Raw genomic sequence first — 12,529 nt, forward strand, 5'->3', positions numbered from 1 at the left:
ATATATATTTTTTTCGGAATAGGGTATATTACAAGACATACAATGGTAATGATATTGAAGTTGTTAACAAAGTTGTTGACAACTTTAAGTATTTAGGCACAGTGTTAAATTATACTGGAAGTTTTAAACTAACACAGGGGCATTTGGTTGGTAAAGCCCTTAAGGCCATTAATACATTATTGTTTAAATGTAATGAATTTAACATTTAACCAAAACCGCTGCCAGTTGTTTGACTCTTCGTGGGTTCTATATTAAATTATGCTTCAGAGTAATGAGATTTCTTGAAGTCAAATGATATTGAACGCATACATTGAGATGTTTGCAAACGATTGGTACCCGGTGAAAATAAATGCATATAATGTATCTGCTTATGGAGAATAAGTTAGACACCCATTGTATGTAAACAGGTTTGATAAAATTCCAAAAATATTGGTATAAGGTTCTCAACAATGAGAATATCATAATTCAATTTGTGTTCAAACAAATAGTGAGCGATTGTAATAAAGTATATACAAACTTGATCTCAAATGTCAATTAAATGTTAACTAATTTTAGATTAAGTTATGTATTTGAAAATCAAAACGTTGTGTAATAGTTTAATTAGCGAGTTCAAATGTAGACTTGTGAAAATTTTTAACAAGAGTGGTACGGTAAAATGAATTATAGTACTGAATTATTCATGTATACAGTTTTTGAAAGCTAACGAAACATATTAAGACTTAGTTCCAAGACGTCTGCGATTTTTTTGTAAGATTAAGAGTCTCTGAACACCCGTAAAGAATCCTAACTTGCAGATACACCATAAATAACATACCACGAAATGAACGTTGTTTATAAAAGGAAATGTTGTTATGACTTGGATTTAAAAGATGGATACAATTTTATAAGTTCATGCCGCTGTTACACTGATTTAAAAAAAGCCGTATATTTGATATTAATACATCTGTATATAAATTCCAAAAATTATTAGGTTCATGTGACAAAACAGTTATTTATTATATATGTAAATATATAAAAGAAGCTCTTGTTATAAGAAATACGATTCTAAATATTACTGTGCAATAAGTGGAATGCCGCCTTGATAGTTGATTAGTATTTCTATTCTTAAATGTGTATTTTTATTTTATGTAATGTTATGTTGTTATACCTAGTTACGTGACATAATGTGTATACATTAGTATGAAAACGATGCACTTGTGTATAAGTCTGAATAAACTGTATGTCGTCTGCCATATTTATTGGGCATATAGAGCCCAAACAAATATATATTTGTTTCCAGTCTCCATCAAGCAGCAATTATTCGGGACCTCTGCCATACAATTTATCGATTTTGAGCACGTCTTCTTATTGCACAAAAGTTATTTGCAAATAATAAACCATCAATGTCTTTAATACAAAAGGCCTTACTCTCAAAACCTGTGTTGAGCCTAATGTCTTGCAAGGGTCAGCAAGAACATGAATTGAAAACATTAACGACCCGTCTTGATATACCCTGTAGTCACCAGCCTTCATTTGCCCCTACATCCACAATTGATGCTCCTTCCAAAGAATTGGTGCAAATGGTATATTGTAATGGTGTTTCGTATTTTGTACAGAATTGAGGAATATTGTTCAATTATTTTGTACCGAATTGAGGAACACTCTACGCAATTGAGGAACATACATAGCAATACATTGTTTAACACATAAAATGTGAATCATAATATCACTTGCATTGAACCTAAATGTTCAAAAGGTCAAGGTCACACTATAAGGTCTTCAAGGTCATATGCTATCAAACAGCAGCTTATATGGACTCTCACTGCACCATTCATCAATTTAAAAATAACTTTATAAAGGGACTATTTTAAGTATAAAACTCATCTCCCTACCTCAAACATCAAGTTCATATGGCCATACTTGGAGGGTCGAAGGTTAAACATGACACAATACATCTGGTCTCAAGTTTTTACTACATAAGACAATTTTAAAATAGCTTGCCACCAATGTTCACCATTTTGTATCAATCTGTTGTGTACAAAGCCAGTTTTCCATCCCACAAAGGTTAATGTCATACAGAATGGTAAATGATGAAAATATGGATATAAAACAGCTTGTGTACATGATAACACCATTCGAAGAAAAACAATATTTTCAAGAGCGGAAGGATTTGTTTACCACTGGAGCATTCCTTGTATATTTATTAGTAGATAATGATTATAATAGAACAATATAGGTACATATAAAGAAACATGTTTAAAATGGAATGCAGTTCCAAGCAACAAACATAATTATGTAATACAGTATGCAAAATATTACAATAACATTATTTTGTAAACTCATGTTCATGTAAAAATTAAAAAAATATTTGTTTAAACTTTGGAATAAGGCACTAAATAACATGGTAAATATGGAAAATATGTAAATAATGAAACTATAGAAATTCCTTTTAATACTGTCATATTCTGAAAGTGACAACCTGCTCTAAAGTGTAGTTCAATCCCTGATTCAGCATACAGCCACCATCCCCTAAAAGGGACGTGTTCACAGACATTGACATTTTTCATGATTTAATGCTTCAAATTTAATAAATGTTAACAATGGAACTTGAAAGCTCCAGTACATGTATAAAACAAAAAAGGATAACAAAGACAATAACAAAAACAAGAACAGTTTACCTCACCTGGGCTGACCTTGATTTAAAAGCAATCACCTTAACAACCCTTCAATTACCTGTATGAACACATACAGTTTATACTTCATATAAGCAATCCGGAATGTCACACAAAACAACAAAAACACTCCAACTTATTTAAAAATACTTTGTCAAATTGTTTAGTTGTTTTTCAATCGTAACGTTTACAATTGTATCAATTTCTAATGATAACTTAGAAAACACATACGTATTTTCGCTACGAGTCCACGTCAGTTCTAAAATTTTGTATATACCTACATACATGTATTCAAAAATATTCATTCTATAAATACTATGAATAAACAAAATACAAATTACCCTAGCATAATAAACAACAGTTACATGTTCCCGTTCTGATCTCATTAATCGACGGGGATATTATTTGATTATAAACATTGATATGTTTTACATATTTCGATTGCAATGTAATATTTAAATTGCAAATGATGTCATACAAATTGACCTTGATCTTAAAGAAGCTTCACATGCACTTTTACCAGTAGATATTTAATGAATGTCCACACTCTATATTACCTATATAATGTGTACGGTGTGTCTCATTTTGGTCCTATTTATACCAGGTAATAACACCCTTCAAAACATCATCATATATAAAAGAACGCTAAGATATCATTTACCAACATTAAAGAAATACACTAACTATTCATGTAACAAAACACAATGACTAACGTTAATTGACGGTAGCACCTTCGATAACATTAAGATCAGCTGATAAGGAAACTGTAATACACCTAATTCAATAGCCGCTGCCCATCTCAAGTAACATTGTGTCAAAATCACATATATTCAGTATGTAACACTTTATTTCAAGAACGTTAGAGAACAACACTTTATAATAAGTGCAAATCAGGATACCACACTCTCCCCCTGTTTATCAGCTGCCTCCATCATGGTTTTAAACTTGGATGTCTTGCTCTGAAGCAGGTCCTTGGGTCTGCCATACTCAGCGACCTTTAAATAGATAAAACATACTTCAAACCACTTGTATAACTTTGCATGCAATACAATTTTAATGCACATCAGTTAGGGCAATAAACAGAATTGAATAAAAAGCAGATTCAAAGAGGCCATACAAAGAATTGAACAAATCAGCAGATTCAATTGAATACTTTTCATCCTTAAACTCTAATTTCCATGACATAATAGCGTCATATAACAGCATATTGCATTTGAACAATGTCAAACTATAATCACTTGAACGCTGTAGCACTCTCTTCAAGAACAAATCATCTACTGAATGTAATAACTAGCGTAGCTGACATTTTGTAATTTTTTTCAGTACACATTTTCTGAAAAAAATGAAAAGCATTTATGTTATTTTTTGCATTCAAAATATTTCAGAAATTTGTGATACTGAAAAATGTTTATTATTTTAATGAAACAGTTCTTTGCTTCTCCTGAAAATTTAACACTACTTTTTACGTTGAAACAATTACATGTGTTTTCTCATGTCAATTTGGAAAATTTGGTTAAAACATTATTTTTAACAAAAAATTTGTCAATCGCTGTATGTCACTTAAATTAACACAAAACTGGAAAAAAATAAAAATGTATAAAAATGTCAGTTGCATGACTTAGTACATTCAGTAGACAAAAGGACCATGTTTAACCTATGAGCTAGTATGGTGCATTCACTGTTAACCTAGCTCGTGTATCAGTATTGCATTAGAGTACATTTTAATATTCTAGTAGATAACTCTCTAAATATATCATATGTATAAGGTACTCTTCCATCTTTCATCCGGAAGACCTAACCACAGCAAAAAAACATAGGTGCATGCTCATTTTTTCATCAGAACGTTGGATATGAAGAAAATCAAACTACACCTTCTTAACAATATTGGATTTATAACATCATGGTCAATCTGTTACACACCAGCTGTTTTTCAACCAATTAATTCCTGACTACATAATATACATAGTGGCAGTTTAATACCATTGGTAGTGTATACAAAGTGTAAGTTTAAACATATTTATTTAGCTTGATTGCATCGAAAGCCTCAGGCTTATTGACACACACTCCCGTCTGTTTCCTTCGTACAACCTGTACTTGTGTCTTTTTGGAAGATATAAAAAACACTCCCGTGTTGGGGATCAAACACATGACCTACAGGTAGCTAAGAAGGACACCATATCCTTTCTGTCTTCCATTACAAGAATTCTATCATACCCCAGTATGGTTATCAACCTGTGCGACATGATCAGATTGGTGCACTATTGACTACACTTCAACACCGTTATTTCGAACACCAATAATCCGAAGTCACCGTTATTTCGAAGTATTTTTCGGGTCCCGAGTTTGGTTCTTCTTTGTTTAATGTAAAATTTCATTGTTAATCCGAACTTCGTTAAACTGAAGAAATCGTTAATTCGAAGTGATTCAATCGGTCCCAACACTATAATTCGCATCTAATTATCAATCTTTAATCCGAAGTCAAAACTGCAAAATACTGAGCGTAATTTCACACCTTTGTCGTGGCGCGTCAAAAGCCGATAATTACACCTTTGTCGTCTGCGCGAACGCCGGTGTTCAGAGAGACATCGCGTATTAGTTAAAAAAATGTTAATTCATTTCAGAAAATGTATTCATATGTATGTTTGTCTAATCATTTGTGATATTCGTTTTATTTTATATGTTGTGTAATTAGACAAAAATAGAAACAAGAAAAAGAATCGTTTATTCCTTCGTTTGTTAAAAGTGGAAATCTATTGCTATCTGACTAGTTTACGCTTTTCAGTAAGCGTGTAACTGAGCCATGCGAATTCCACAACGTTTTTTTTACAGAATCAAAGAAGTCTTCGGTCAAATGTTTATTTCGAATTATCGTTAATCTAAAGTTTTTTTAACGGTCCCGGCGACTTCGAAATAACGGTGTTGAAGTGTATATGTACTACCAAGGGCAGTTTAATACCATACGTATACGTACCTTTCCATCTTCCATGACGAGAATCTTATCACACCCCAGCACGGTATTCAATCTGTGAGCTATGATCAACATGGTGCACTCACTGAACGTGTCTTTGATTGTCTGCTGTACCAGAGAGTCTGTCTCCGTGTCAATGGCTGCAGTCGCCTCGTCCAGCATGAGGATCTGAAATAAAACATGTTGGTTACGTTTTAACTTTTAGCCCTTTATCCTGAGGCTAAATGATTTTAAAGGAGGAAACTATTTACATATCTACCTTGCTTTGCATGTTTACTTCATTTACATAGCAGACTACTTTTTTGGCCTTTCTCTCCTTGTTCAATTGGCTTAAATTCGGATACAAACTTTAATTGAATGATTACATTTCAAATCAATATATAGTAATAAGAAAACAAACAAAATTCATCAATCCAATACAGAGTTTCTCTGCAAGCCTTGCCGTGTAAATCTCTATTCAACTCATCTGATAAATTCAAGTACACAACGATACCAGCATAGAATTTGCTATTCACCTCTCAGATACAAATGTTGACCCGATTGTTGTCCCTTAGAAAACTTAAATACATTTATGACCTTAACTTGATTTAAGTTGTATAGGTTCCATTTCCGACCCTCACTTACTGATGAGCATATAGCCATTTTCACTTTGCTTCAGAGCGGTAACAGTTTATGTGACTACTAGTATTTTCTTGTCCGACTGACTTACTGTTAAGGTGATGACTAATTTATTTAATACATGAACATAAAGACACGTTTATTTTTTGTATATGAGTCAAGTTCTGGGAAAACTGGGCTTAATGTATGCATGTCGTGTTGTTGAAGATTAGCCTGTGCAGTCTGCACAGGCTAATCAGGGATGACACTTCCCACTTACATAGACATGTTCGTGTATAATAAGTCTATTCTTAACACAGATCGAATCTGGGTAGAAAATATCTGCCCCGATTAGCCTTAGCAGACTGAACAGGTTCATCTGGGACGACACTCTACGCACACGCATGAAGCCCCATTTAGCCAGATTGAGGCTCATATGAGTGCATTGCTGAAATACTGTTGAGGAAATGACATGCATTGATTTAACATTATATGACTATCTATCAGTGTTTATTGTACAATTCTAGTCCATTGAAGAAATGACAGATAATGCTTTACAGTTTCTGTGAAGTGTGAACTGGGACTATCGTTAAACAGATCTAACTGGTTGATTTATCAGTTGAAATTAAGCAATAATGCAACAACAGATACACTTAGTGATACACAGCTTAAGCTTCAGCTAAAATGGAGACATTCCATTCTAATAGTCATGATATCCAGTTTCTCATTTTTACATAATTCTTGTATATAGTTATTTACTTTTTGTTTGACCTTTACATATCTGGGATAAGACATACCTCTGGACGTATGCATAATTGAAAAATATGTTGACATACAGTAAATTATTTTATTTTGGTTGACTTATCTTTTGTGGAATCATTTAATCTTGCAGTATTTGATATTGTGTCTGCTGATTCAAGATGTTTAAGCAAATCTGTTAATAATACTACAGGATCTTTTTTGGTTCAGTGCAAAGGAAACTTCCCAAGTAGTTAGCGATCTCACTATATGTTTGCTCAATATCACTACATGCATTGAGAAAACAGGGTAAAATACATGAAAATAAAGAGTCATCTCAGATAAGCATGTGCAGTCTGCACAGGCTTATCAGAAACGAAACTTTTCGCCTCGACAAGATTTTCCATTATAAGAAACTTTCTTAAAAATGAAAACTACAATTAAAAGCGGAAAGTATCTGCCCATATAAGCATGTGATGGCTGCACAGGCTAATCTGGGAGGACACTTTAAATCACATGCATCAGAAGCTGTTTTCCCACAGTGCGGCTCAAAAGCATGTTTTCTCTTAAGTGTTTTACCTTGCTGTTTCTTAGCAGTGCCCGGGCCATGCAGATGAGTTGTCTCTCTCCAACAGAAAAATTCTCGCCATTCTCAACGACCATGTGGTCCAACTTCAGCTCCAGAGAGAGTATCTGTAGCAGCAAAATACAACAGGGGTCAGAGTCAGTAATTTGAGTAAAGATTCTTCAGAAGAATTTCCTTAAGTTGAAATACTTTAAGAACAGACTCATTATTGCATAAACATAAATCAACTTTAGCTTAAGATATCTTTATATTTGTAGCAGCAACATATCTTGGTTGAGACTGAGCTTGGTTGAGACTGATAAGGTTTCTATAATTCATAATTCAAGTTGGGAATACCTATTAATAAAACGGTGTTTGAAACACAACGGTTTTAGCCACCAATATCTTACTCTTTTTGACCGTAAATCTGCTATGACAGAGACAGTTTTTGTAGCATAAACATAGAATGGCTGCGACTGGCGAGTATTCTTGCGTTATTTTTAAATTTAAGTTGAGAATACCTCAATAAACAAATTGCTGTTTGCAACACAATAATAGACCTATCTTTGTAGGAATTGAATTAAAATCACAACGTGTGAACAACAATTTCCTGTATCTGCAATATACAACAGGGGTCAGAGTTAGTAGAGATTCTTGCCTTTTTCTTTAGTTTATATACTATTAAAACAGAATCAGTGATGCATGAAAACAGCTTAAGATAGAGTATATTCATAACAGCAATATACAACGGGGATCAGAGCAAGTAAAGATTCTTGCATTGTTTTCTTAAGTTTATATATTTGAACAAGAGTGCCAAACTGTCACAAGATACGCCCATTCGAAGGTTTTGGACACCATGCTCAATGCTTGAAATGCACTAAGTGACATCGTGACCTCGTTGTTTACCCGGCATAACCCATATTTGAACATGACCTACATATCATCTGGACACAACTTCTGACCAAATTAGGTGAAGATCGGATAAAAAACTACTTCAATTAGAGAGCGGACACCATGCTAAATGCTTGAAATGCACTATGTGACCTCATGACCTCGTTTTTGACCCGGCATGACCCATATTCGAACTTGACCTACATATAATCTAGACACAACTTCTGACCAAAGTAGGTGAAGATCGGATGAAAACTACTTCAATTAGAAAGTGGACACCATGCTTAATCCTTGAAATGCACTAAATGACCCCGTGACCTAGTTTTTGACCCAGCATGACCCATATTCAAACTTGACCTAGATATTGTCCAGACACAACTTCTGACCAAGTTTGGTGAAGATCGGATGAAAACTATTTGAATTAGAGAGCGGACACTGCTGTGGACGCCGCCCTCCAAGGGTGAAACTAAAATACGTCCTGTTTTTAAAAACAGGCGTATAAAAACAGGATGGGTAATGCATAAAAACTCCGTCAAAATACCATCAAAACAACAATTTTTACATATGAGTTTGTTCATAAAAAAAGAAATTTGAAGATCGATTCTACCTGCATGTTGATTTGTTGTTAATGGTTGTTGTTGTTGTTGAATAAAAGATGTTGATTTATAACTCAAAACATTATATTTGTGTCTGGGGCAGCAACGTTACAGGGATGAGACTAAACATGTTCTATAATACAAAACTTATGTTAAGAAAATCTCAAAACAAGTGTTCAAAACACATTTTTTGTTGTAGCCCCAGATATCTTACTCTTAAGGAATAACAAAATAGCTCCATAATTATACAGTATCTGTACTAGCAATATAGAAGAAGTGAGACATTTGCCTTATATTTATTTGAAGTTGAGAATAGTTCAAAAACAGAAATGCAGTTAGTTTTCAACCCAACTAAACAAGTTGATCAACAAAAACCTGTCTTTGTAGAAATCAAAATAAAATCAAAATGTGTGAAATAAAATGATTAAAGCATTTAAGACAATCTTCTTAAACAATTGAAAAAGAAGGCTTTATTAAAACAAAAATAAAATGATCTTACAGTGTCTTTCACATGACATTTTTCCAGTGCTTCCCACAGGTCGCTGTCTTTGTGCAGGCCAAAAGGGTCAAGGTTATACCTGAAAGGCGTATCACGTATCAATACACCCTTGTGAATAAAGCACACATTCACAATTATACTTAAATGAATAGTTTAAACATAAGGATTTTTTTGAGTTTAACTATTATTTTATTATTGAGAAAACTGGGTTTAATGCACTTACCACTTTAAATGTATTTTTTGGTTACAGGAAGACTATTTATTGTTGAAAATCAAGTTTAATTGTCAAGACGGAAAGTGTTGTTCCTGATTAGCCTGTGTGGACTGCACAGGCTGATCTAGGAAACCACTTTACGCATATGACTCTAAACCCTTTCCACAGAGCGAGGCTCAAGTATATACTTGTGAATACAGCACACACTCATAATTACAACTACAGGTTAACAACAATGAATAGTTTAACAAGAGTTCCGCGGTCGGAGATGACCGCATTGAAGCCGGATTTTTTATTTAAATGACAGGAAAGTACCTTTCGTGTTTTTGTCAATGCAATACTTAAATTACTGAAATATTGTTCAAAGGTCAAAATGAAATGTAAGTACTTTTCAAGGCATGAGCAAACCTTGTGTTATGTTTTGAATGCATGCATATACATGAACAACAATAACATTTAAGGTCACAAATATGAACTTGCATTGACAATTAGGAAAGTTTGATCTCAATTTTTTTATTAGCAAATTAGTAACATATTGTTTGACCAGTGGTCATCTAAGTGTGCTTGCAAACCTTCATGTCAAGTTTGAAGACTCTATGTCCAAGCATACCAAAGTTATAACAATTTTAACATTTTAACATTTAAGGTCACAGTGACCTTGACCTTCAAATGAATGACATTGAAATGACCAGTGGTCATCTTCTAGTACTGGCCAATCTTTATTTCAAGTTTGAAGACTCTAGGTACAAGCATACCAAAGTTATAACATGAAATAAGAACTTTAACATTTTTACATTCAAGGTCACAGTGACCTTGACCTTCAAATGAATGACCTTGAAATGTCCAGTGGTTACTTACTAGTTCTGGCCAACCTTCATGTCAAGTTTCAAGACTCTAGGTCCAAGCATACCAAAGTTATAACAACTTTAACATTTTTACATTCAAGGTCACAGTGACCTTGACCTTCAAATGAATGACCTTGAAATGTCCAGTGGTTACTTACTAGTTCTGGCCAACCTTCATGTCAAGTTTCAAGACTCTAGGTCCAAGCATACCAAAGTTATAACAACTTTAACATTTTTATATTGAAGGTCACAGTGACCTTCACCTTCAAATGAATGACCTTGAAATGACCAGTGGTCATCTGTTAATCCTGGCCAACCTTCATGTCAAGTTTGAAGACTCTAGGTCCAAGCATACCAAAGTTATACCATGAAATAAGAACTTTAACATTTTTACATTCAAGGTCACAGTGACCTTGACCTTCAAATGAATGACCTTGAAATGACCAGTGGTTACTAACTAGTTATGGCCAACCTTCATGTCAAGTTTCAAGACTCTAGGTCCAAGCATACCAAAGTTATAACAACTTTAACATTTTTTATATTGAAGGTCACAGTGACCTTGACCTTCAAATGAATGACCTTGAAATGACCAGTGGTCATCTGTTAATCCTGGCCAACCTTCATGTCAAGTTTGAAGACTCTAGGTCCAAGCATACCAAAGTTATACCATGAAATAAGAACTTTAACATTTTCGAGCACGCCGCCACCCCGCCACCCCGCCCGCCCGACAACATCAATCTATAAGCCGAGATTTTTTCGAAAAAAATCCGGCTAAATATAAGGATTACAACTTCTACTTGAGAAAATCAAGTCAATTAAAACACCCAATGCTTTACATTGCCTGTTTAAAGCCCATATTTAATTGTTTATGTTTAAGATTGTGTTTATTAATTTGACCTAAATTGTTTAAGCAATTCGTAACATATATTTAATAAAAGATAAGTGAATATTGACAAACATTAAAAGTTTCTGGAGTGTGTTGTGAATGTGGGTTAACATAAACTGAGAACACGCAGTACGTTTGGTGGCTATTTTAATGCTACATCGTATGACCAGTGGTGAGCATGCAGAAGTACATAGAGGCTGGGCTATGATACACATGATTGAACATTAACCAATCAGATTCATGATAAATACATAACATAGTGTCATTATTCCTTTATCTATTGAGCCACACACTGGGACAACTGGGCTTAACGGATGTGCGTGAAGGTTCGTCCCAGAAAGGCTTGTTCAGTCCTCAGAGACTAATAAGGGATGCAACTTTCAGCCTAAACTGGATAATTTTTAAAAGAGAATTGCTTTTAAACAAAACATTCCATAACAGTGGAGAGTGTCCTCCCTTATTAGCATGTGCAAACTACACAGGTGAATCTTGATTGACATTTTAACCCTTTCAGTGCGGGATTCGAATTTTGGAGGCCTTTGCAAACAGCTTGGATCCAGATGAGACGCAACAGAACGTGGCGTCTCATCAGGATCCAAACTGTTTGCTATTCTGATAATATTCTTTGAAAAAAAAAATCAAAGAAAATGCTAATTTTAGAAATTAAGCAGACGACATTTTAGCAGACGACAAATTTCCCAGCATGCAAAGGGTTAAACACATGTATTAAGCCAATTTTTTTCAGAATGCGATTCATATTACCTGACTGTGCCTACAAACAGCACAGGGTCCTGAGGAATGATGGCAAGTCTAGATCTGAGGTCCTCAAGCCCGATGGTGGCGATGTTGATGTTGTCAATGTAGATGGTCCCTGAATCAGGCTCCACCAATCGAAACAAGGCCACTCCCAAAGAGGACTTGCCTGTTATGATAGATGCAAATCAACCAATCAAAAAAGGGCTGAAAGGACCGATTCAATTGCCACTCCCATAAAGGACTTGCTTGTCACAATACGGCAATCACTCAGACATAAGTCTTGATTTTGTTTCAAAAATTGATTAAAATTACAAGCTCTTGAT

The 12,529-nt window shown here is 34.3% G+C and overlaps 1 protein-coding gene across 7 annotated transcripts in view; it reads right to left on the reverse strand.

Moving 5' to 3' along the window:
* Window positions 1-1,933: 1,933 nt before the first annotated feature.
* The window catches only part of LOC127833431 (ATP-binding cassette sub-family C member 5-like), an 80,358-nt gene continuing 69,762 nt past the window's right edge, over window positions 1,934-12,529 (reverse strand). For all 7 annotated transcript variants that reach the window (XM_052358695.1, XM_052358689.1, XM_052358690.1 and 4 more), the window contains 5 exons: window positions 12,213-12,372; window positions 9,506-9,584; window positions 7,534-7,647; window positions 5,623-5,787; window positions 1,934-3,646 (listed from right to left, as the gene is read on the reverse strand). In XM_052358695.1, the coding sequence (XP_052214655.1) occupies window positions 3,542-3,646; window positions 5,623-5,787; window positions 7,534-7,647; window positions 9,506-9,584; window positions 12,213-12,372 (623 nt within the window). In that variant the 3' untranslated portion in view covers window positions 1,934-3,541. The remainder of the gene's footprint in view (window positions 3,647-5,622; window positions 5,788-7,533; window positions 7,648-9,505; window positions 9,585-12,212; window positions 12,373-12,529) is intronic.

The sequence above is a fragment of the Dreissena polymorpha genome, chromosome 6 (assembly GCF_020536995.1).
Source record: "Dreissena polymorpha isolate Duluth1 chromosome 6, UMN_Dpol_1.0, whole genome shotgun sequence".
Classification (NCBI taxonomy): Eukaryota; Metazoa; Mollusca; class Bivalvia; order Myida; family Dreissenidae; genus Dreissena; species Dreissena polymorpha.